The 27,145-nt window shown below is 37.1% G+C and overlaps 1 protein-coding gene across 1 annotated transcript; it reads left to right on the top strand.

The window, feature by feature from the left end:
• Positions 1–258: 258 nt before the first annotated feature.
• Positions 259–25,926, top strand: LOC136864614 (aromatic-L-amino-acid decarboxylase). The gene is made up of 9 exons (XM_067141852.2): positions 259–371; positions 6,848–7,066; positions 7,187–7,300; positions 8,755–8,806; positions 11,389–11,459; positions 13,782–14,018; positions 14,144–14,683; positions 16,404–16,569; positions 23,656–25,926. Exons 2-9 carry the CDS (start codon positions 6,866–6,868, stop codon positions 23,964–23,966), a joined length of 1,692 nt encoding a protein of 563 aa, XP_066997953.1. The 5' UTR covers positions 259–371; positions 6,848–6,865; the 3' UTR covers positions 23,967–25,926.
• The last annotated feature ends 1,219 nt before the right edge of the window (positions 25,927–27,145 follow it).

Genomic DNA, 27,145 nt, shown 5'->3' with positions numbered 1-27,145 from the left:
TAAGGAACGAACTCCGTTCTGTCAGACGAGTGATCAGCACGTTCTAGTTATCTCAGGATGAATGGCACTTCACTTTCACTCTGGCTGCGATGGTATCTTACAGTACTTCTAGTTCCAGGACATCAGCCTCAAAACTACTTCAGCCACTACAATAACACAGACCATATAGCAACAATGACGCACGAGGTAATCCCAGTGCCTGATCAGCTTGTTCCGTCCTCACCGTAGGTCTCAGGTATTACCCAGTCCGATGCCGGGCCCGACTGGGAGGGAGCAAGTGATGACGCAACCTGAAGTGCAGTTATAAATGCCGTGCAGCTATAGCTGCTCGCCACAACTCCGTCTGGTAGTGCGACGACAGCTTACTAACAGTGAGTACTCCAACATCAACTTGATACAGTACTTTTTAGTGTGCATGCCGGTATTTCAAGTGCTCAAGTTTGGGAATCCTGTCATTTCCGTTCAGAAGCTTGGCTGAAGAGCGCCGGAAGGTGTATCGAACGAGTGGCTAAGATGATCCATCTTTAAAGTGTTCCCGTAACTGATAGTTCAGCTAAGAAAATAATTATCATTACAGAGAGAGATTAATCTAGCATGTTTCCATTGCAATATAATACGTATAAGTGTATTTGCACGTACTATATAGCAACAAACGGCAGATGTATAATTTCTTCACAAACGTTGTTACATGGCGTAGCCTACATTTATTGTTTTCAGATCAGAAGAAACACCTAGGTCAGGAGGTTACCTTATTGGATCTGAATGGTTCCCTTCAAATTCTATGAAATCATTTATACAATCCCTACTGATCTGAATTGGCTGTGGATAAATCTTAAAGTGAATGTCAGCTTATTGGCAATTTTTAAAAACCAAATTTATGAACAAAAATACGGACGCATGGACTTGTCATTATGGCAACCCATAAATCGGGAAGCAATAATAATAAACAGCGCAAAGTAGGTTCCGTAATATCAATGTTCCCTGGAACAGAGGAGATGTGGTAATTATCGCTTCAAGAGGCAAACCAGGATGTCAGCACCCAATAACTTAGAAAAAAGGCAGTGTTTCTCCATTATTATAATCGTCACTACCATTTGGCGGGCTGAATCCCTCCCGCCTTAGCGCCTGTCTGCAAGAACGACTGCATTTCAGTCTCAAATCACCATTTTCTTTACTTCGCACCGACACAGACAGGTTTTACGGCGACGATGGGACAGGAAAGGGCTATGAGTAGGAAGAAAGCAAACGTGGCCTTAATTGTGAAAATGGGAAACCACGGAAAACCATTTTCAGGCCTGCCGACAGTGGGGTTCGAACCCACTATCTCCCGAATGCAAGCTGATAGCTACGTATCCAAACCGTGCAGGTACTGAAACAATCTCTATTGTACTGCACATTAAAGCACAATTCATCGATCACAGTAGCTCAGTAGGTCTCTGGCTATGGGCCTGCCCTTAAGAACAGAACGTAATGAGACAGAATTCACTGATATAGTGATCACACGGCATGGGCGCCCATATGACAGTTTCTAGAGGGGGGCCCAGACCTGTGGGTAAGTAGTAATTTTAATATTTTGGAAGATAAATGGCCATTTGTATTGTGCGATAGAATAACCTACGGTATCCCCTGCCTGTTGGTGGGGGACGCTACTTCCGCTTTTACGTAATACTGACTTTTAAATCATTTTCTTGAAAGGAAAACACGTGATTACACTAGATTTTTGCCTTTCCCTGACAGCTAGAGGGGGACCGTGGCCCCACCTTGCCCCCGAGTATGGGCGCCCTTGTCACACGGGACTGAAATGGTGACAAAGTTTGCTTACGTTCAATTCTGTTTAACTCAGATTTGTAGAGACCTTACCTCGGCTTTAGCTCTTAGACAACGTCTGCTGAATGAAACGGCATCTATATGATGTCTTTATAAATGGACGTAGATTTACCAACATCTTCTCAGAGACAAAGTCTAATTTTCCATTAGTTCTGGGCACAGTGAGGGGTGAAGAGTGACCTAAGTCAAACCAAAGCAAATTGTAACAAATTACTTGCGAAATATTTGAAATATTCCTATGAATAGGAGAGTAGCATGTGTTTGGGCTGTAGACTGTCCTTCCCCGAACCCGCGTCTTCAAAGTGTTATTGTATTGGTTTGATGGAGTTGAGATACCGTATAGGCCTATCATATTAGCATTACTGTTGAAGGGTATCGCATTTATCGGTCCTGCGCACTTGTATAGGCCTATTAGTAGCAATATGAATAATTATTTGGATTTCGGATGGATGGATTTCCGATCTATGACTGGTAGGTTATAGCTTCAGAGTGTAATTTCACCGTTCGGCTATGAAGGTATACCGGTATATCCTACCATACGCTGGTCTGACTGCCACTCGGTTCGAGCAAGACGTACCGCAGGAAGAGCATCTTTCGAGGAGCGTTCAAATAGAAAGAAGTAACAGAGCACTAAAGAAACAGCATTCGTACATAATTTGTCACTCTTAAAAAGGATGCGAGGAACGATGGAACCACTTCCAGTAGCCACAGTAGCATATTCTTGCAGGGATCGAACAACTTGGAGATGTATTGCGAGGGAATAATTACACACAAAAATGGTTTTGGGTTTGCAGTCACGTTATTGCGCACTACAAATCTGAAATAAAAACTATTGGATACATAGTATCACTACTGAATACTGGTCGTCTGCTCTCCCCGTTCGCATGTGTTGTTATGGTAGCGTTAGTTGCAACGGGTAAATAAATTACATTGTTCTTGCCTGTTCTCGATACGCGTGCAACTCCTTTCCATAAAACTGGGGGTGTCTCTCGTTCGAGTCACTTGCTCAACTTTTAGCTAAGTGATCCCACATTATGCTAATGACGGGTTTCTCTTTCCCCACGATCTCTGAGGAGGAGAGGGCTCATACGGGAGACGTATTGGCTCAACGTTAGTACAGTGCTTGATATAACTTTTGTGCTTCGTTTGTAGTAATAATACGGTAGTGGTATTTGTTTAACGACTCTTCAATTGCTATACATTTTATGATACACCAGAGTGTTTGAATTTTGTTCCATACGAAGCCAACTATATGGAGCTGTTGCATTTAAACATACTTAAATGCTTCCACCTTCAGCCGAATCGAACCCGCTATCTTGGTACACTTTTCTTCTTTTTGCTAGTGGTTTTAACTTTGCACCGATACAGATAGGTTCTATGACGACATAATGATGGGAATATAGCAGCCCTAGCCTTAATTAAGGTACAGCCCCAGTATTTGCCCGGCGTGAAAATGGGAAACCACGGAAAACCATCTTTAGGGCTGCCACCTGCGGGATTCGAAGCCACTATCTCCCGAATGCAAGCTCACCTGCTATGCGTCCCTAACCGCACAGCCAACTCACTCGGTATTTTGGGACAGGACAACAGCCACTGAGATCGGCTTTTGTTGGTTTTCTAATATTTCAACATGATGAATGTAAATAAATTTACCAACATGTTCTCAGAGACGTCTAATTTTCCATTAGTTCTGGGTACAACGCGGGGTGAAGAGTATCCTAAGCCAAACTAAATCAATCTTCATTTCGGGGGGGAGATGCTGTCGAACTTTTAATAGCAACTCGAACGACTTCGAAAGCACACATAGGTGGTGGCTTCACAAATAAAGGTTGAGAATACACTCATGTCTGTAATTTGTAAGGTTTCCTTCAACTTACTTTGAGTGAACAAATGAAAATCACCCAACTGCTTAATAACATCTACTTATTTAGTGTAAAATAAAGTATGGTAGGTCTATAAATTGGGGAGGAGGATAGAGGGCAGAATCATCATAATGACAGAAAGCAGGGGGAAAAGTATTATTCTTTACACAAACATAATTTCTCTCTATGTTCATGGTATTAGTCTGAGGAAATTTGCATTGAGTTACTAAAGGGAGCCACCTCAATGGAGTCTTGCTAAATAGAAGACAAAATATTCATATTATTTACCAGTATATTATACGCAGCCAGTCCATGAAATTAATGGTGTGAAAGTATTTTTTACATTTCACTGGGCTGGCCAGACTGATTGGTAATAGCAGTTTCTGGCTCAGTGAGAAAAGCAACAGGAAATTACCTTGCTTCTCATCTACCTAGCGTACCTTTCCAGAGATGTTCAGGCTCTTTGTGACAGCTAATAGTGGATTTGGTTGGGAATTCAACCACTTTTGAGATAAGGACTGAATATAACATACATTCATACATACATACATACATACATACATACATACATACATACATACATACATACGAGTAGAAAAGGAAGTTCGGCCCCTGTAGCCACCCTGCACGCCAGCTCTCAGTTTAGAGTACGCCTGTGTGGGATTCACATGAGACTGATGACAAAGATGTCTCTATACCATAATTAAAGCAACAATAACACAACATGTGGTGTACCATTTATATTAGTTGATAATCATAGCCAATTCCCTAATAACAAATGATTTCTAAAAATCTTAGTTAAAAGATGATAGGAGTTAAACCTGTGTGTCAGCTGTCTTTAACTCTTTGATAATATTGTTGGTTTCTTGAAAGAATGGCAACGGCACACTTGCATAAAGAGAGGTTAAACATTTTTACAAGCAAACTATCATTCACTGATTTTTGTAGAGAAAACTGTATATTATTTTCCTGTCTCCTGTTTTAAAACTGGATGGTAGCAGCAACATGACCTCATAAAACAGGGCCTCTCAAACGCCCAAAATCTCACGCATGCAAACTGAGGTGCAGAGTTCCTGTGCACAGTACAATGAACTGGTGCATGCACCCTGAGAGGTCCTGTCTTAAAAGAAGGGCAAGGTGTATCACTAGACACAATAATGATTGAATGGATGGCCAAATTTATACAAAATAGATCTCAGAGAATTAGACTAGTTGAAGCATTATCTGATCCTGTAACTATTAAGAGGGGTGTTCCTCAAGGCAGTATTATTATTGGACCTTTATGTTTTCTTATGTATACAAGTGATATTTAGTAAAGAACTCAAATCGCAGATAAGGCTTTCTACGGATGATATTATACTCTATAGAGTACAGTAATAAGTTACAGGATTGTGAGTGACTACTAAAAGAGCTCAACAGTGTGATGGTATTACAAGATATTAGAATCATTCCGTATTGACGGTTTTCACTTGTAAAGTGTGATGGTATGACGGTAAATGGGATGAAGGGTCAGGTTACTGTGTCAGTGGGGTGAAAGTACCTCTTGGGGATCACTGTAACTACGTAGGTGTTAATATGGAGCAATCACATTAATGAGGCTGTAAATAAAGGTTACACATCTCTTCATATGGTTATGAGGGTTTTTAGGAGTTGTAGTAAGGATTAAAATAGAGAGCATATAAGTATGTGTGCATGTCTACCCTTTAGTCCCATTTCTTGATACGGGGAGGGGGGGGGATGAAGTGACGTGAATTTATATGGCATGTTTTCACAGCCAGATACCCTTCATGATGCCAGCCTCAGTTGAGAAGCTAATGAAGATGAAATGAATGTTGGTGAATGAAATTGAGTAAGGAGGTGGAAGGAAGGAATCAGCTGTGGCCTACAAATAGGAACTGTCCCAGCATTTGCCTGGAAGTGAAAATGGGAAACCACAGAAAACCAATCTCAGGACAGTCGATGGTGAGGTTTGAACTCACGCATCTCCTGAATGCTGAGCTTGGTTTCACAGCCGTAGCACATTAATGCATATGACAATTCTGCTTGGTAGAGAGCATATAAGTCTACATAAGCATATTAAAATATGGTTCCAGTCCATGGAACACTCACCAGGATTACTTGACCAAGAAATCATAATATGAAGTTGGAATTCAAGAGGACAAACTGGGGGCAAAATATTCATTTATAAGAAGTGGAATTACAGATTGAAACAATTTATCATGGGAAATGTTTGATAAATTTCCAAATTCTTTGAAATTAGTTAATAAACGATTAGGTAAACAATTGACAGGGAATGTGCCACCTGGGCAGCAGCCCTAAATGCAGATCAATGGTGAATGATTGATTGATTCACCAGCAGAAGTAAAAAGACAGATAATTCATGGAAGATACCAATTTGAACAATAATTTGCTATAATTCCCAAACAGAATCATGGCACAGATTCTGATCTAGTTTAACTTTGATGCTTATGAAAGCTGGAGAATTAATGTCTCAGCCGGCACACTGCTTATTGTGTATAATTTGTACGACAATAACAATGATAAATTTGAGGGCCCAAACTATATTGTTGCAAAACTTTTAAATACACTAAACATTCACCATGAGGACATTTAAAACCATTTTAAGGCCTAGATAGTAAATAGTTCACATGAAAAATATAAACCAGGCCAAAGAGTCTGTTTGAACGACCAATTTCCAGGCAAAGTCCAGCATGTACCGTGTTGTATATTTGGATGTCTCTTATGAGCAAGGAGGTATCTGAAGAAGTAAAACAGACTCTTTTTCTATGAACTGCTGTTTCATTTAGTGGGTAGGGACCATATGGCCATCAAACGTGTTCTTTGGTGTGTAATTATAAAATCCCCACTTATAGCAGAATGAATGTGAAAAGTACTTAGAGACTAACCAAATAGCAAACACGCGGTTGAAACTTCCTATAATCCAGAGTATCCAATGCTAGTTATCACACTCAAATTTGCTTCCCGTTGGTTAAAATGACTCTCAAAAGGATAACCATTACATGTCAGTAGTGTTGATAGGCCTATTAAATCATTAAGATTTCTGCTAAGTTAAGTAATTTGCACTTGCAAGATACAGTATGAATCTAAAATATTTTCTGTAGAATTTTCCATAACTTTTCCTCATTTTCTGCTTACAGCATAAACATAACTTCAGCATGGACACAGAAGAGTTTCGTGTGAAAGGAAAAGAGATGGTGGACTATATCTGTAACTATATGGATAGCCTTGGATCACAACGAGTTACACCTAAAGTTGAACCAGGTTACTTAAGAAAGCTACTACCAGGTGAAGCACCTCAGCAACCTGAAGACTGGGACACGATCATGAAAGATGTAGACAATAAAATCATGCCAGGAGTAAGTGAGATATCAGTACTTAAGGCCTCACAGATCATATGAAATTAACAATATGCATTACATTTTGAAATGAATCGAGCCACTTCCGTGGATTACATGGTAACGTTGCCCTTGTTCCAGGTAACCCACTGGCAACACCCAAGGTTCCATGCTTACTTCCCATCTGGTAATTCTTACCCATCAATTCTTGGAGATATGCTCTCGGATGCAATTGGCTGCATTGGTTTTTCATGGGTGAGTAGATATCTTTATAAATTACTAGTTTTTGTACCCATCTTTGACAGCTTACTTTGGTCAACCATATTGACCAAAGAATTCTACAAAGGGCAAGGATGTATGAATATTGGTTTAATGTCTTTATTTTCTGAGGTGTTGAATGTCAGATAGAGTTCCCATCACCATATCTGAATTCAGGATATGAATACAGTGCTGGATCATACATTTTGCCAATACGAAAACACAAGCATTGAAATATGGCAGTCATATTTCTTCCTGCCATCGTGAAGTTACAATCCTATAATCCCATGAATGTAACTCTGATAATTTGATGCTCAGTCTTTCTATGAATGTCTCTTATTCCAGAGCTTTTTACACACAACATACTGTACAGTTGATGCTTTTGTTTTGGGAATGATGCGATAGAAAAAGTTAGAACTGGGAAGAAAGGAACTGTGGCCCCAGCATTTACCTGGTGTGAAATTAGGATACTATGGAGAACCATCTTCAGGGCTGGTGATAGTGGGGTTCGAACCCGCCATCTCCTGAATCCAGAATAATAGCTACGCACCCCGAACTGTGCAGCCATCTTGCGTGATGAGGAGGAGGCTGATCTGAGCCTGGAGTAGCCAATGTAAAGAGAAACAGTAGTGATTCCAATGACATATCTTTGGATAAAGAAGATTTATTGACCTTTATTGACAGTATAGAGCACCCTTAGCAAACAGTACAAATGTACTGTTAACAGATGTGGCAAACTTCCTGCTCCACTGAGCAAATCAATGGTACAGCTGTTTATTAACTACAGGGAGTAGGCCAATAAACACTCCAAGCAATAACTCCTAGTAATACAAAACGAAAACCTTGAGCAGACTTGTTCATCTGGATGCAACCATACGTGGTGAACTTGACAATCAGAATGACTCGGACAGGAAGGTAAATCTGTTGACCCCCACTACACCCTCCCTTTTTCCAGTACATCTTGCCCAGAATTAAGACATACTGTTTTGTTATTTGTCATATGAAGTAATGTATAGGAGATAGATGACAGAAAATAACATTTAATGTAACCTACGTTCTACACATTATTTCTAATATACTAATATTAAATGAGGCATTAACAATTATTTGGTTATCTTTATGTTCATACCATCCTGACACCCTTCCCAAAATGAGTAACTAAGATCAGATTGCCCTTTTCCTCAACTTAAAAACCAAGTTTCATGAAACTCTAGCAGTCATTTTCTGGTGGTGCTGTAACAGGCAGACAAATAGACAAAAATTAAACTGTTCTTTACTTTCCTTAACCAATAGAAAAATCAAGATTCAAGTTAATATTCAAAACGTACAGTCAGAAAGATAATTTTATAATTATATAGAAAGTTATATAGGCTACAGTACATTATTTCTATTAATTTATTAATGGGTTTTGTTGAATTAGATTATAATGACTGTAATCTTACTTTGTACAGGCTGCAAGTCCAGTGTGTTCAGAACTGGAGACCATTGTCTTGGACTGGTTTGGTAAGTGAACTACATATGTTTTAAACTTAAAGAAATTGACATTTGATCCACATTAAATCTCAAAAAAATAATATTTAGATACTCAGTAAAATATTCAAATTGTTGAACAATGTCCTCTAAAAGCAGGAAGTTGCCTAGCTCAGGTGGTAAAGAACACTTATTCCATCTGGAAGGTTAAAGGTTCAATTGTCCCTCAGAAAGTTAAGAAATTCAGGAACAAAACTTCCATTTCTGGAGAGACTGATAACTTCTAAGATTCACTCACCTTACGATACAAATGAGTACTACACCACATTTATACCAGGAGCATAAAAAATTGTCCAGAAAGCTAATTGCAATATCACTCTCAACACCAAGGTTATGATTACTGTAAGCTCTTACCTTCTTCTTTTCCATAGGTCTTCATATTTTGTACGAAGACGACATTTGGTCTCTACAAATCCCAAGAAAGTATGGTAAAAGGAGTTCAACCAAAGCTAATACTTAGCTATTACTTCTTGTTCTCAGGATATGAGGGGAAGTACAGGCACAAACTATTTGCAGTTGATATTGGTGTATAGTTTTGTTTCTTGTCCATTTCAAAGTATGTTCAGTTCCCTTGATCTCAAAGCATGAGGGAATATCTGAGTTTCAATTGAATGTTAAATTAATTGCCAATGAATTCAGATTAAGCAATCAATTTTGAAACAAAAATAACATTATAAAGGGGTGTAATTAAAGCAAGTAAGTTTGTAGCTTTATGTATCTGCTGATATTGTGACCATAGTCACAGAACTTTCAGTTTAAAGTAACTGTTGATATTTTGATCATAGCCACAGGACCTTCAGTTTCATGTGACTGTTGATATTGTAATCATGGCCACAGGACCTTTAGTTTCCTGCGACAGTTGATGTCATAATCATGGCCGCAGGACTTTTAGTTTCATGCGACAGTTGGATGTCATTATCATAGCCACAGGACCTTTAGTTTCCTGTGACAGTTGATGTCATAATCATGGCCACAGGACCTTTAGTTTCATGTGACAGTTGATGTCATTATCATGGCCACAGGACCTTTAGTTTCCTGTGACAGTTGATGTCATAATCATGGCCACAGGACCTTTAGTTTCATGTGACAGTTGATGTCATAATCATGGCCACAGGGCCTTTAGTTTCATGTGACAGTTGATGTCATAATCATGGCCACAGGACCATCAGTTTCATGTGAGAGTTGATATACGGTAATCATGGCCACAGAATCTTCAGTTTGATATGACTGTTGACATTGTGATCATAGTCACAGAAACTTCAGTCTTATGTGACTATTGGTAATGTGATCATAGTCACAGAACCTTCAGTCTTATGTGACTGTTGATATTGTGATCATAGTCACAGAACCTTCAGTCTTAAGTGACTGTTGATATTGTGATCATAGTCACAGAACCTTCAGTCTTATGTGACTGTTGATATTGTGATCATAGTCACAGAACCTTCAGTCTTATGTGACTATTGATACTGTGATCATAGCCACAGGACCTTCAGTTTTACATAACTGTTGATATTGTGATCAAATCCATAGATCTTACAGTTATATGCAACTATTGATATTACAATCTTAGCCACAGAACCTTCAGTTTCACATGGAATACCAACAGTTAGGACGTGACTTTTCATTTTAATAATCCTTCATGCAATGGTTGGGATTGGTGCAAAGCAAGACCTAATCGCAATATCGCTCTTAGTGCCAACGTTACAATTACTATAAGCTCTTGCCTTCCTCTTTTCCATCGGTCTTTACTCAGCCACCCCTGTACCCAAGGGAGGAAGTTGCAGTAGTGTTCACGGTTGTTAAGGTGCCCCCTCATATCCAAATATGAAAAATAGAAAAAGAACTCCAATGTCCGACTCGTTGGCTGAATGGTCAGCGTACTAGCCTTTGGTTCAGAGGGTCCCGGGTTTGATTCCCTGCCAGGTTGGGATTTTAATCACTTTTGATTAATTCTTCTGGCTTGGGGAATGGGTGTTTATGTCCGTCCTAACACTCTCCTCTTCATATTCAGACAACATACCACACTACCAACCATAACAGAAAGACGCAATAGTGATCACATCCCTCTATATAGTGTTGGCGTCAGGAAGGGCATCCGGTCGTAAGACAGGGCCAAATCCACATGTGCAACGCAGTTTGCACTCACGACCCCACACATGTGGGAAAAAGTGGTAGGAAAATAAGAAGAGAAAAAGAACTCAATTATCACATTGGACCACCATTATTTATAGTACCTTGAGTTTGCAAAATTTGTTGTTAAAGAGAAAATACACTCCAACTCACTCTAACTACCTACCAGCTGAATATAAATAATGAATTTCAGCCAATCAATTTAGCTGAAATGTAAGATGTTGTATGTTGTCAAGAATATGAATTTCATAGTAGGTATATTAGTACCAATGATCAAAACTACATGTATTTTACTACATGTTGATTTAGTTTTCCTCCTTGGTGTCTAAAATAAAAATAAATAAATTTTAGAAACCTCTAACTTGTGGTACCTATTGTTGGAAAACCATGTAGGGGTATGTCTTCATGAAAACATTTATTTCCAGGCAAAGCAATTGGACTTCCCGATTACTTTTTGGCATCATCTAAAGGAAGCAAAGGAGGTGGAGTTATTCAGGTGAGAGGCATGATATAGACCCTGCTAATAAACTGCTAATGTGTTTGATGTATCCTAAAAATTGTTGTCTTGTAGTTGTTAATTCATTTTGTGAGTTGGTAATAATGAAAACATCAGCTTCCTTTCCATTAAGCAAGACTAGTATCTTTAAATACAGTTCACTAATTCTTATCATAATGGTTTAACATTCCACCTACTTAGGTTTTTGGCAACTATGGGATATTTATGGGTAAGGGTTGGGAAGGAAGCAACTTCGACGTTAATTAAGGTATAACCCCAACATTTGACTGATGTGAAAATTGGAAACAACTGAAAACAGTCTGCAGGGCTGGCAATAGTGGGGTTCAAATCCACCAACTCCCAAATACATGCTAACAGCTACATGACCCAATCTGTGCAGCCTTTCATTATGGTGTCTGTTGTAGCATGTGTGGCTATAATTCTTCAAAAACAGTATTATCAAAAGAGAAAATTTTATTTTTAGTGACAATATGACATCTGAGTAAGATTAAATTGATCAGCCAATAAATTTATTTTGAAATATTTTGACTGGCTGATTAATTTAGCTTTCTTAGATTTTCTTGGCATGACTTTGAAATAAAGCATGGAAGAGTATGCTCAGTATGATTGTTAAAATATGCCTTGGTCAGGGCTCATACCAGTTGACTCTGGCTTCCAAGTCCTCTTGTGGTATATAAACATGGCTGTAGAAACCAGTTTCTGAAAGGAAACATTATTTTACAAGTATGAGTTAGGTGTTTCATCATATCATCAGCATAAACAGTATTTCCAGATACAGGTCAATTCAAGCATTAAAGAAGCTGAGTGTGTCACTCTTATGTGTTAACCATTAGTTAATGCATCCATCCTCAAAATGGGCAAGGACGGCTTCAATTTTAGCTCATTCATCTTTGAAAAATACCTACACATTATATTCCAGCAAAAGTTCAAAATTCACTAGTGGTGTATTACAGTAACTATGTTCATTTACTTTCCTTCCTCCAAGTTCTTATTTATTACAATGAACTATGTTTGAACCTATCAAACATATTTTCGTAAGGCAATATGTTACCAAGACAGTTACAGGAAAGAAACTGCCTCCACTTTGCAGTCTCAGGTGCCAAGATTTGGCAAGGTTGTTGGCCATCTGTAATACATAAACCCTTTCCTCATCTAGTAATTTGCGTACCAAGTTGCTATCCGGGAGACTCAGTGTTTGATCACCTACACTGCCAGTAGCAGCTATTGGGAATTTAAGGTGCGGGGGAAAAATATATACAGACAAGAAACAGTACCCGGGTTTGTGGGATGCAGCGGAGGGGAGGAAGGGGGTATATACATCAATCCTAAGTACCAGTAGCCTTTTTTTATGCTCTTTCAGCTAATTTCGACAGAGAGGTAAAGATTGACAGTTTACCAACTTAAATGTGGTAATAAGAGTTTGTTTGAGATTTTGATTCAATACTATACAATAAAACTTTCACCAGAGGAACAATATTTTACATTTATTATAATTAAAAAGAAATACGGTGTGATTATGCAATTAAAACAATTTAGTATTTGACTATACACTAAAAAACTAACAGACACTAAAGAGACTGCCAGTTTGACAAATGCACACGGCAAGGTGGTGAATCATACCTCAGTATCTATGACATTAGCAAAAACAATATAGCCCTGGTACCCTTCCTCAAAGCACAGGCAAAGTCTCCACTATTTGCTGTTGCATTATACAAATCAGTTAGCCGGGACGAACAATAGTTTGTGCATATTTCCACTAATAATTTTGGTAATGATTAAAGAAAATAGAGAAAAGAATTATCTGATAAAACAACAGGGCTTGTACAAATTGCTTTTTTTAAATAATTCCTATAATTCCTAGTTTCATCCAGATAAAATGGAATAAAAATGTAATATTTTCTCCAAAAAGTGTGGGGGCAACCCCCCCCCCCCTTGCCTCCCCTAATCACTGCTACTGTACACTGCCACAAATATAATACTGGTTTTGAGGTTGATCTAGAACAGATTTTACTCTCCTCTGTGATGGCAACTGCAGGGGTATCTACTAAATTACTAACTGTGGTCCAGTGAATTGCTATCTGTAACAATGCAGTCCATAAGGTTAACCACATGACATTCAGTTCTTCCCAATAGAAAACAACCATTAGGAACCATAGTACTTTTATCAGTGAGAAAGACAGATAGGTAACTTAACACTGAATTGTGAAATCACTCAGAGTAAGATTAATTAGGCTAATGTTTATCAAAAGTCATTCTCATTTTGTTTATTTCACTCTTACAAAGATATTCATGATGTTACAGTCCTCTGCAAGTGAGTGCATCCTTGTGTCAATGCTTGCTGCACGTAACCAGGCTATAAAATACCTCAAGGAAGAAGAACCAGATGTGGAAGACAGTGCCTTTCTGCCTCGTCTCGTGGCATACTGCTCTCAGGAGGCACATTCTTGTGTAGAGAAAGCAGCAATGATCTGTCTAGTTAAGCTCCGGATTTTAGAGCCTGATGAAAACTGCAGTCTTCGAGGATCTACTTTAGAAAAGGTAAAATAGTGTGTATAATGTAGACAGTTTGAGAGGGAAGTGGGTATCTTCAGTCAGACTCTAGTAATCTTATCATATGATCTCCAAGTGATTATTCATCATATGTGTTTGTTTTGGTAATACAGGCTATGGAGGATGATGTGGCTAAGGGACTGGTGCCGTTCTTTGTATCCTGCACATTGGGTACAACTGCCAGTTGCTCCTTTGACAACCTTCTTGAAATAGGACCTGTCTGTAAGCAGTGGCCAACAGTATGGATGCATGTTGATGGAGCATATGCAGGAAATGCGTTCATATGTCCTGAACTGAAGCATCTAATGGACGGAATTGAATGTGCTGACTCATTTAATACCAATCCCAATAAATGGTTGCTGGTGAATTTTGACTGTTCAACAATGTGGGTGCGAGACCGAATACGCCTTACTTCAGCACTTGTTGTAGACCCTCTGTACCTTCAGCACATGTATTCAGATGATGCTATCGACTATCGCCACTGGGGAATACCTCTCAGCCGCCGCTTTCGTGCTCTGAAACTTTGGTTTGTTATACGCCGTTATGGACTCCAAGGTCTCCAACAATACATTAGGAATCATATACACCTGGCCAAGGTATTTGAGAGCCTTGTAAAGAAGGACAGCAGATTTGAAGTCATCAATAATGTGCAGGTAAGAAAAGCTACTATATGCAGTATCATACATTAACGAACGTTTCCACTTGATCGTTGTTACTATTAGCAAGTGTCACATGTGCATATAACAGTGAGGGATCTATCTCACCTACAAGTACAGGACTTTCTCACAAAGCTTTCCTGTTATATTCACAGACATGTCCCAGTTTCGTGCCCATTTCATTATTTATAATGACTAAATTTTAACTGCAATAACGGAAAGAAAATAAATATTGTTAAAAATTAATGAAGTATGTAGCTGAGAAATTAGCTCCACATATTTTTCTGCTTGTGTTGTCAAGTTCATATCCTTAACTAATCCCCCAGGAACACGGGTGATGATCAAAGTGTCTATGCCTATGATAGTTCACATCAGACTTGGAGCAAAAATGGCAACACAAACTGCTTCTGGGAAAATAATAGCATGGTGACGAGAGACAGTAACATTTCATCAACAGAACAACGGTCAACTGAATTAAAACATTTTATCACTATTAGAACAAGATTGTGGTCAGTCAAAATTCACATATCAGGAAGCAGGGCTAAGTTTGTATCTTTCACAGGGATAATCTAATAATAATAATAATGTTATTTGCTTTACGTCCCACTAACTACTTTTACGGTCTTCAGAGACACCAAGGTGCTGGAATTTAGTCCCGCAGGAGTTCTTTTACGTGCCAGTAAATCTACCGACACGAGGCTGTCGTAGTTGAGCACCTTCAAATACCACCGGACTGAGCCAGGAAGGGATAATCTAAAAGATATGTTGAGTATAGGGTCATAGTTTCCAGTATAGCCTGCTAACCTAATATGTAATTATACAATTTACTTTCTAATTAACTCAAAACTAAATATCAGCAATTTGTAGCTGACTTCATAAACAAAACTGCTTTAAGCCCATCTCAAAGATTCTAGGCTCACTTGCTATTTCAAAGAAGAGATTGGACTTAATATCAAAGGAGAAGCAATTATGAAGTACTGCCTCCAATGATAAGCAAGAGAAAGGAGACTGCATACCTGAAGTAAGATTTCAATTGGATATACTGTAACTGAACATAATACATTTCCAAGATAAGTTCCATAGAATTTAGAAATAATTTTCTTCACTACATGCTTCTTTCTTCCAATACAAGTGAGGATAGACATTCTGTAAATCCATTGGACAATATATGAGTTAACATATGTATAATCAAATTTATTTAACTAAGTCCATTTTTGGAAGTTTATTTTATTACTGCATCAGCTCACCTAAATGAGTCAAACTATGCCATGCTTCTCTTACAATTTTCTTCTTCATGATTTCCTGACAGAATGCATTGAGAGAATATACTGTATTACTACAAATAAATCCAAGTCATTAAATTTTGGGAATACATACATATGTCCTGTTGTTATTTTTTATAAAAGAAATACACCTGTGGACTAAAATTGCACATCAATGCTAGATATGAAATTTTACATTTCAAATTTTGGCCTTAAATTTCATCATAACAAACACATTTTTCACATCCTGCAAACTGTTATGACCAATTTGTTATGACATGTATGTCCCTTGGAAAAATATTGTTTTTTTAATGCACAATTACACAATTACATGTCTTAGAGATCTATACTGACCTCTACAAAAGGTGTAAATCTTACTTTTTACATTAAGAATAAATCTGTTTTCAAAATAATATAACACATGATAGTAATGAACTTCCCTACCTCTTTTTCAGTTGGGACTGGTATGTTTTCGACTGAAGGGTACTGATAGAATCAACCAAGATCTACTTGCATTGATTAATGGCTCAGGCAAACTACATATGATCCCAGCAATTGTTCGTGGAAAATATGTAATACGATTCTGTGTTGTGACTGAACACGCATGTAAAGCTGACATTGGTAAGTGTCGTGCCTAGCTGGCATTACAACTATTGAGATAAGTCTGTAAATAGTATCAGTCAACAGTCAGTGGAATCTCTAGGAAGCAGAAACTGTATTTACTCACTCCTATGAAATTACAAAACGGTATAAAATCATCCTCCTCCTTTCTCCTTATCCAGCTCCTGCCAGGTCAGGGCATTTATGGTATTTCTCCACCTTCCTCTCTCCTTCCACCATTCTTCTTCCATCAGTTTGTCCCATGTTTCTTGCACTCCTCGATCCACCTTGTTCTAGGTCTCCCTCTCACTCTCTTTCCCTCAAACTTCATCATCTATTTCGGTATTCTTTCCTCTTCCATCCTCATTACATGTCCAAACCATCTTAGTTTACTCCTATCAATTCTCTCATTTAGGTTTTCCATTCTAACCTCCTTTCTCACATTTTTGTTTCTCAATCTGTCTTTCCTTGTCTTTTCTATCATACTTCTTAGTTATTTCATTTCACTGGCTTGAATTCTACTCTCCTCCCTACTTGTCATTTTCCATGTCTCAGCCGCATACATCAATACGGATGCATAGTACATTTTTTACATTATTTTTTTATGCTTCTTTGGTTCTTCCTTATTCCAGACAAGGTTTCTTACACTCTGGCAGATTGCACTGCCCTGCACCCTCTTGCTAATCGCCATGTCCAGCCTTGTATTCTGCATTCATTCACTCCCTAGGTATATGAAACTGTCAGCAATTTCAAGGCTTTGATCACCAATTTTCACAATGCCTTTCTCTTGTCTTTCTCCCCTTGATATCACCATGGACTTGCTTTTCTTTGTGCTAATTTTCATACCAAACTCTTCAATTTTCTTGTTCAGTACATCAAGTTGTTCTTGTACTTCTTTGCTGTTCATTCCCCAGCCCACAATATCATCTGCAAATACTAATACCTTCATCTCCCTATTCACATATGCTTCCTTTGTTTTCTTTCCAATTTTGTCCATAACCATTAGAAGCAAAAGAGGTGACAGCACACTTCTCTGTCTTAGTCCAGTTTTATTTCTAAACCATTCTGTCTTTCCAAACAGAGTCTGTACACTGCTGACAGAGGTTTTGTACATTGCTTGCACAATTTCTACAATTTGTGTACCTAGTCTCTTTCTGACCATGGTTTCCCAAACCTTCTCCCTGGGAACATTATCGTAAGTCTTTGTTAGATCTGTGAACATCATGACCAGATCCCTTCCATATTCCCAACTCCTTTCCATTAATTGCCTCATGCTGAAGATTGGATCCACTGTAGATCTTCCACTTAAGCCATACTGTTCCTTTTGCAACTCTCCTTCTACCTTTCATCTCATTCTCCTCTCTAATATTCTTTCCAGTACTTTGCCACTTGTGATAAGAGTGTGATTCCTCTATCATTATCACACACTTTTTGTCCCCATTCTCAAAGACTGGTGTTATTATTCCCTTTTCCCAGTTTTTTGGAAAGTGTTTCTGTCTCCATATGCACTTTAACAAGACCCATTGTAGTCTTACAGGTCCAGCAGTCTTAATCATTTCCACACTAATTTCATCCATTCCTGATGCCTTTCCCATTTTCATTTCTTGGACTGCTAATTCTACCTCTGATATTATTACATCATCTTCTACTGTTGAGACATCACACCGTGTTATTACTGCCTCCCCTACACAATTTCACCACATTCAGCAGTTTATCAAGGTACTCCTCTCCACCTTCATCTTTCATCAGCTTTGTACAAATTCTTTCTTTCCTATTACTACATATAATTCCATACAGCATTCTTTTACTGCCAGCTCCATCTGCTTCCATCTTTTGTGTAAATTCTTCCCAGAATTTCTCCTTTTCTTCTCTTAGAATTCATTATATTTCCTTCTATTATCAAGATACTTCTTTTGCAGGATTACACTTGGTCACCAGTGTAAAATAACCAGCAGAAATAAGAAGGTAGACTGGCTATTCCTTAAGAAAATTTAGTCTCTTTCTGTGGTCATTATCTTTCTTACTGTTAGCAAGTAGATACTAAAAAGCATGGTTTCTCACCAATCACATGTATTACAAAGTTCTCAAACTGTTAATTCCACAGTTTTGCCAACCATACTGGCTTTAGATGGAATATAGGCAAATTTCAATTCAAAACAAATTCCGCTATGGTAGATGGAATGGGTTAGTTCTCAGTTCTCATTTCATACACTAGCCAACCTCAGCACAACAGCTGGTCTTTGTCTTTATGTTCCCAAGATACCAAGTTCAATCCCAGGGTATTTGACTTCTGACATGTTAAAGAATACCTGCAGAATAAAATTGTGATACCCTGGTGTCTACTAAGACCATTATCAGTTTTAACATACAGTATGTTCAACAAATACCATCCTTACATTATTATTATTATTATTATTATTATTATTATTATTATTATTATTATTATTATTATTATTATTATTATTATTATTATTATTATTATTATTATTATTATTATTATTATTATTATTATATCCTCCTTTATAGGAAAGTACGTGCACCCTACTCAGTTTTTTCTCTTCCTTCCACAAAATCTATTGCATGTCTACAAGTTATAGAAAAATTCAAGAACAATGAATGCATGTGTCTTTCAGAGGAGATCATGCTTCAAGTGAAGTTTATATATGCCACGAATTTTGTTACAAACATTTTATTGAAAATTATATTTTAATTTTTATGAATAATGTCAACTAAAATGCAGATGCTTTATATACGATATACAGTATATAGCACCAACAATTTTGAATTTATTTCACTTCTAAGACTTTCTAACATTTCATCCATTGAAAACTTGATGGTCTCAATAAGAAAATCTATCATTACTGATCTCAAGGAGAACCTCAAGCTAACATTGTGGAGTGTACATAATCATACAGACACAGTTCTGAAGTACATGTCACTACTAGACAATCTCTTTGCAAGATAAATACAAGCTGGCAAATTTCTCTGAATCCATGCTTTGGAGGACTTTAACGTATATACCATTGCGAGGACTTACTTGAAACTCCTAAGTACAATGAAATGACATGTTTGATAATATATTCAACATATTGCCATAACAGACTCTGATAAATGTCTCCACACCCTGTTCACAGTCGCATGCCTACCTGCTCTCATGATTCTCACACCATCATTATATTGAGGTAATGGGTACTTCTCACAAATATCTCATGCTCATTTAGTGCATACCTTATCCCTGGAGGTGGTCTTTAGCCTCATACTATAACACCTTGCCTTTTGATTTGGGGCTGGACTTCTTCAGGAAGTACTCCTTTACCATCTTCATCAAATTAGCCCGAAAGGCATATGGTGTTCTAAAATTTAGGTCTAATATTTGTGAAATCAGTGATAATTGTACACAAATACAGTATAGGTAAAATGCTGTATTTTGTATTGTAAATAATAGACTGCCATTATAGGGATAAATAATGATAGAATGCTACAAAATCCTACACTAACCTGATGTAAATCAAAAATGACTATGGTATCAGTACTGTACCAATAATTTTTTTTTGCTAGTTGTTTTACGTAGCACCGACACAGATAGGTCTTATGGCGACGATGGAATAGGGAAGGGCTAGGAGTGGGAAGGAAGCGGCCATGGCCTGAATTAAGGTACAGCCCCAGCATTTGCCTGGTGTGAAAATGGGAAACCACGGAAAACCATCTTCAGGCCTGCCGACAGTGGGATTCGAACCCACTATCTCCCGAATACTGGACACTGGCCGAAATTAAGCGACTGCAGCTATCGAGCTCGGTTGTACCAATAATTATAATGATGGAGGCAGTTGGAAGCTATTGTTAATTTAAGGACTACGAATAACACATTAATCTTGTGTCCTTTGTTTAAATGACTGATGTCTGGGTAAAGAAAGAAGTAGACTAAATGGGTTAATTATTAGTAAAAGATGAGATGGGTGGGACTGTAATGCCTTAGAAGTATTGTTTATAAACTGAAAATACCTTTGAGAGTGACAAGTAGTTCTACACCACAAGTGTTTCAGATTCCTTCAGATTGTATCAAATAATAGTTCTAAAAGTGTGTGTTTATGTCGTTTCTATGTTGAATGATGTATGACTCATGGAAGTCAGCTGATCTAATAGTTTTAAGATTACAAAATTATTTGTGATTATTTGTCAGAATACCATTTGTAGAAAGCTTATAGTCAATTTGATGAATCCAGTATCAGCGATCTTGATACAAAAAAGGTGTGAGACGATGTTGTATCCTCTCTCTAATTCTATTTATACTACGAAGCCATTTTTCGAATTATTCTTGGTGAAGTTGATGAAGGAACCAAGATGATACCATGATACTTGCTAACAATTTAGAAGACTATCAATTCTTTTTGAACAGCATCAGCAAAGTAATCAAGAAGATTGGCCTTAAATTAAACATTCAAAACACTACATTCATGGTAATCAGCAATCAGAAAGTCACCAACACAGTTATCACATTGGACAGAAAAGTCATAGAAAGGTTGTCACACTTCAAGTAGCTAAATTAAGAAGTAAACCTGTGCCAGAGGTGGCACACCCTCAGTGGAAGTGAACTACATATACCATTTTAAGCATATACCAGCCTTCCTGACATTCTGGCAGTACCAAAAATCAAACCGGGGCCTCCAAGGACAGCAGCTAATAGTGCTAACCATTGCGCTGAGTATTTAGGATGTTGGTTCACACAGGAATGAGATCACAAATTTAGAAATAAAAACCAGAATCAACACTGCAAGGAGTGTGTTCATGAAATTAAAACAGATTATGTGCTATTGTGACCTCTGATTTGAAACTCTACGTGTCGTCAAGTAATATGTGTTGCCGGTGCTGCTTTATGGTGTCGAACGATGGACACTAAAGGCTTTGTGAGTGAACCAACTGCAGGCCTTCAAAATCTGGGCAAATCGCACAATGTTCAAGATCCCATGAGTAGCCACATAACCAACAAGGAGCTACTCCATCAAACTGGAAATTCAAATACACAGGTAAACAGCTTATTTCATTTCCATATTCCAAAATGGCAAGTCTAGCCTGCTACAACAATTGTAGAAGTCAAGATAGAAGAGAAATGAGGATGCAGGCAGAGAAGATTATCCTTAATGCGGAACTTCTGATAGTGGTTCAACATCCACGATACAGGAAACACATAATAGAGAAACTTTCTCCATGATGGTCGCTAATCTTCTGTGAGGAGACGGCTTGTGACGACTGTCGCCTGATGTCCTATATACATATAAGGAATGTGTAGCGGTACTCATATTCTTGATGCTTGTATTGGTTTTAAGACATCAGATTCTCAAAAGAAAACATTCTCAGTGAGAACAGTTAAAAACTCAAAAAGCCCTGAAGGTCTATAATACACATATTACTAGTAATAATTTCTCTAAATTTTTTGTTCATGGCATCAGGATCACCCTTGCTTACCATACAATTAGTAATGATTACAGTTATTATTATTATTATTATTATTATTATTATTATTATTATTATTATTATTATTATTATTATTATTATTATTATTATTATTATCATTATTATTATTATTATTTAATCTCCAAAGTGCTGTGAACCCTATTTTACCATAAGGTATGTTAGGGTTGTAGTTTATACAAAATATACAATTTCTCTGATAAAATTCAAAATACATAAACAGCAAAATAGACATGAACAGAAATGGAAAAATTAAAGTATGATATATACAATCCTTAATACTAAGAGTACCGTGCTAATATTTAAAAATACCAGACATACAATATATATACAATATATACAATACATATGGTAAGCAGCTAATAAAGCAGACAGTATCAAATTATATATGTTTGAATACATTGTCAATAAATTCTGAAAACTGAGAAGTGCAGCATTTTTTATAAAATAGGAAATTTAGTGGTTTTTCAAAATAGCAACTGCAAGTTAACAAATGCATCTGAAGTTCAAAACGTGGTCTCTCAAAAGCAGGACAGTTGAACAGAATGTGTTCTACAGTTTGAATGTCTTCAGTGCAGAAGCACAGTGAGCCATTTTGTGTTGGAATTTTGAATCGCTCGAAGTAAGCATTGAATTTACCATGACCTGATAGCACTTGAGTTAAATGAAAGTTGCACACTATATATTTACATCCCAGCCTATATACATTTGGAAAAAACAGGTCTTTGGTTACTGAGCCATTTTTACTTGTTAACCACAGTTCATTCCAGCGAGAGAGCATTTCATTCTTTACGGTTCTTTTGACAAAAGAAAATGGGCATTTAGTATAACTCTCTGACAAGTTTGAATTACAAGCTTCGTTGGCCAATTGGTCAGCTCTTTCGTTCCCTTTTATGGCGGAATGACCTCGCGCCCAACCGAAACATGTATGTTTATTGTACTTTGATATATTCTCTCTTACATGTACTGCCAAATTGTGTAAGTTATATTTATCTTTTATGGAGTTCAGCGCCGCTTGTGAGTCACTGAGTATAGTTGCACACGTATTTTTGTTTATGCACCACTCGACTGCTTTCAGTATTGCAAGCAGCTTGGCTTGAAACACGGAACAGTATTCCTTTAGTTTTATTTTCTCAGAATGAACTTCGTCTTCTCCCTCATATGCCACGAAGGCGCAGCCCACTAGTGTTCCATTGCTGGAAATGCGAGAACCATCTGTGTATATTGAATGGCTGTGATCTCTGGTACATGGTTGGTCAAATACAGATCTCATATAGTCTGCTGGATGTCCGGCGGCAGTATGATGTGCAGGAAGTTCAAGTTCCACTCCTTCCAAATCCCGCAGATGTATTCTGTTCTTCTTATAGTTAACAGAAGTTGACATGCTGAGTCCTGTGAGATGCAGAGGTTCTACAGTGATTAATATAGAATTTCATAAAGTACAGGTACTGTTAATTACTAATGCTGCAGTACAGAGGTTTCAATAACTGTGGTTATTTTTCGTACAGTAGGCTGGAATATGTTTAACAGATTTCTTACTAAGGGTATATCTATATTTGAATAATTAATCATGGTACATTTATAAATTAAAGATAGTATGCACTGGTAACATTTTGCTTCTCATTTTATTACAAATAGATCATGCATGGGAGGTCATTCAGGAGCATGCCAGTGAATTGCTTGAACCTGTTCCTGAGAAGAAACCGGCTCCTGAGGCTGTTTCTAAGCCTGGTCCTCGAAGATTATCTCGGCGTCACAGTTTTACTCGCAGTGTGTCACGAGAAGTTTTCAAGCGATCTATGTCTCGCTCTAGCCTGCATGATGGAGCTACTCCTATTATTGTTCCTGACGATGAAGACAACATTACCACTGACATATTTGATGAGGATGTGTTCAATTCATTAAATCTCGAAGAACCAATTTTACCAATTTTAGAAGAGAAAGAATGAGACGACATCTTGTTTGTTATTGAACAATTTATTTATTCATTCCTTAATTTATTTCCTTCATTTACTTCATAATGTGTGTTGATCATACTGCAATATTTTACTGATACATTGTACACATGAAATACAAATTGCTACTGCTGGGACCAGGAAATTACCATGCACAGAATATTTGTGAGAAAGGAGGTAAACAGTTTGAATACTTTCCACATACTATCTACCAGAATGTCAACATAGTTGTATAGAAAAGATACTTACCAAAGTAATTTTTAAAGTGATAATGTTAGACTTTGAGATGAGTGACAGGAAAAATACAGAGTAATTTAAATTAACTTATACAGTTTCATGTAATATAATGTTATATATGGTACATGTCCCCACTCCATCCTCCCCCATTCTCCTATATACTTGTGAAAATGAAGTATAATAACTGTCCTTCATGAAGAACAACTGTTAACGAACATCAATATTTCTCTGAACACAAGTATGAGGGGAAGGAAGGAATGTAATGTAAATAGCACAGGATTTGTAGCATAATTGTTAGGGATTAGCTCAATATATTAGTCAGTAGAGTAGCATTATAAACAGTCCCTCAAATCCATTTGGATTAGTTGCTGCTGCTCATAAAGAACATTATCAACTGTGTTGTAAATATGTAATTACTGTACTGAAAATCTTACACCCAGTTATAAACAAATTTTAGAAGAAATAATATTCAATTAAAATATGTAATAATAATTTGTTCAGAATGCAAGCAATACAAGTTCATAATATGTTATATTCAAATTTCAGAAATCATCACATTCAGTACATTAAAACAGTACATACTATATGATAAGAAATTTTTGTACATGTTCTAGGTCTAATGACACTTTATTTTTGTATATTATAAGCATTTTTCACCACCATCAACATCACCACCACCACCATTACTATTTAAAATGACAAAGACTGAAAATGCATTTTTTAAATTTAATATATAATGAAAATACTAATTGTAGGGGCAGTCTCATAGCACAGATAAAGTTATTAACCATATTTGATAGATTCAAGTAGGTATAATGTGTCAGACTAGCGATCTGTTTGATAAACCATCATCAGTATTATATTCTGTAAATTTTAGGAAATGTCTAGTAGTGTGTAGCACATGAACTCATTGTTTATGGTATTATATAATTATGCTGAAATATACTCCCAATGAGCATATTTCTAGGGAGATACCACATTGTCATCACTATTGTAATGAAATACAGGGTTAAATGTAAGGTGGAAACAAAAGAAAGAATTCACAAGACCTTATTTTTAAGTTATTGAAAATTATAATACCACTTTATGTGACCCTCAGTTAAAGAGCATTTTTACTAGTAGCCATCACCTTGAATTCTTTATGTTCATTTACAGGTTACTAATGAGGGATTAAAATAAAATACAGTATATGAAAATATTTCCAGTGTTTGTTATGTGGTAATTATGTATCTAAGAGTACCATGTAAATAATAATTGCTAATGCTATAAGAAGAAGTATGTACATATTTGTAAATAATGTTACTTTTATAAATAAATATATATAATACTAGTATTTGGCTTGCAAGTTGGAGTACCATATCTTATATCCTGCTGCATATTCACTCATCTGTTAAATACTCCTCACATACTTGAACATTGCCACTATAAGTTTGTACAAACAGGCAAAATATGAAGATTATCTGCTTCTCAGTCAGATCTAATTTGTTGTTTTTGTTTTGTGACAAGCATACTCTCAGCTAGTTGTCATATCCAGTGCTGACAATTCAAGTTTCATACATTTGCAGAGACTATAGTATCAATTCAATAAAGTGCCTGCTGTTAAAAGAACAATGGAATTTGTCTCTTCAGTGCAAGTACAGAGAGAAAATGGTTTATCTTGACAGAAGACTACATAGATCTGAGTGTTTATTGTTGAAGCTGCATAGAGACAGTAGTTATTATTAGAAAACTCAATGAATACTTAATTTTCACAACCAAATTGTACTCAAAATAAACTTTCAACTATTACATCGTATACAGTACATATAGTCCAGTAAGTACAGAGCCAAAATGGCCAACTAGACACCAGTGAGTTCCAAACCCACAACCTTCACCGAATTGGCCCACAATGGGTGACTTGCACACACTCTACAGTTGTGATGGCTTATAGCTTATATCCTTTCCAACAGAACAAATTTGACCAAGGCAACCAAAGCTCAATTGGTAAGAGCATCTGATGTAAAACTGGAAGGGTTTGGTTTCAGATCACACTGGTGTCTGGTTGCCCATTTTTGTTCTCTGTACTGAATAAGACCAAATATGTTAAAAGTTCATTCTGATTACCAAGCACCTTTGCAAAGTACATATATGTAGCAGGTGCATACTGGTACTCTGCAGTATGTTGTACTGCTGCACTTTGCAGGTGCTTTCTTATGGAAAGTGAAGGAAAATCATAATAATTATATAGGCCTACAATGAATACTGCTGCACATGCCATCACAAGAAAAGTTCAAAATAGCCCCCTCCCTGTTCTGTACACAATGCTACTATTTTCATTGCTGATGTGATAATTGCTGTTGTTGCATGAAGTTAAGCACAAGATCAACCCCATTTGCATAAATTTGATTGTGCAAATAGCCTCCTAAATCTTCCATAAATGTTAAATAAGGCACAAACTGGTAAACCAAAACAACACAAGACACTCAAATTTAAATTTAATGACATAATTTATGCTCAGGTGGGCGCTGTTCTGTTTCTCAGTGGTCCACTTACAGACAACCTTGTGACATATTTTTAAAAATGTTTTTTATTTGTTCCTGGCGTCGACCTCTGTAGAACTTTTGCCACTACTTTCACCATACATGAACCTGCGTGTAAGTGGAATTGCGGAAGTGTAGAGTGCTGAATGTGAGAAATGGAACGTTAAGGACAACACAAACACCCAGTCCCCAGGCCAGGGATATTAATCATTTACAATTAAAAACAAAAGAAAGAAAAGACAGATATACACTAAGTAAGTTCTAAACTTTTGAAAATCACACTGCAAAAGCATGTTTTTAAAATTAAATGCTTCAAGACAAATCCTAGACAAAATGAACACAACAGAAAAATTTAAATTTTGAATGTATTTCCTAAACTTCTCTTCTTTTTCCTATTGTTCTCTGAACAACAATCAC

The sequence above is a fragment of the Anabrus simplex genome, chromosome 2 (genome assembly GCF_040414725.1).
Source record: "Anabrus simplex isolate iqAnaSimp1 chromosome 2, ASM4041472v1, whole genome shotgun sequence".
Classification (NCBI taxonomy): Eukaryota; Metazoa; Arthropoda; class Insecta; order Orthoptera; family Tettigoniidae; genus Anabrus; species Anabrus simplex.
The sequence above is the reverse complement of the archived record's forward strand: the minus strand, read 5'-3'. Positions and strand labels throughout refer to the sequence as shown.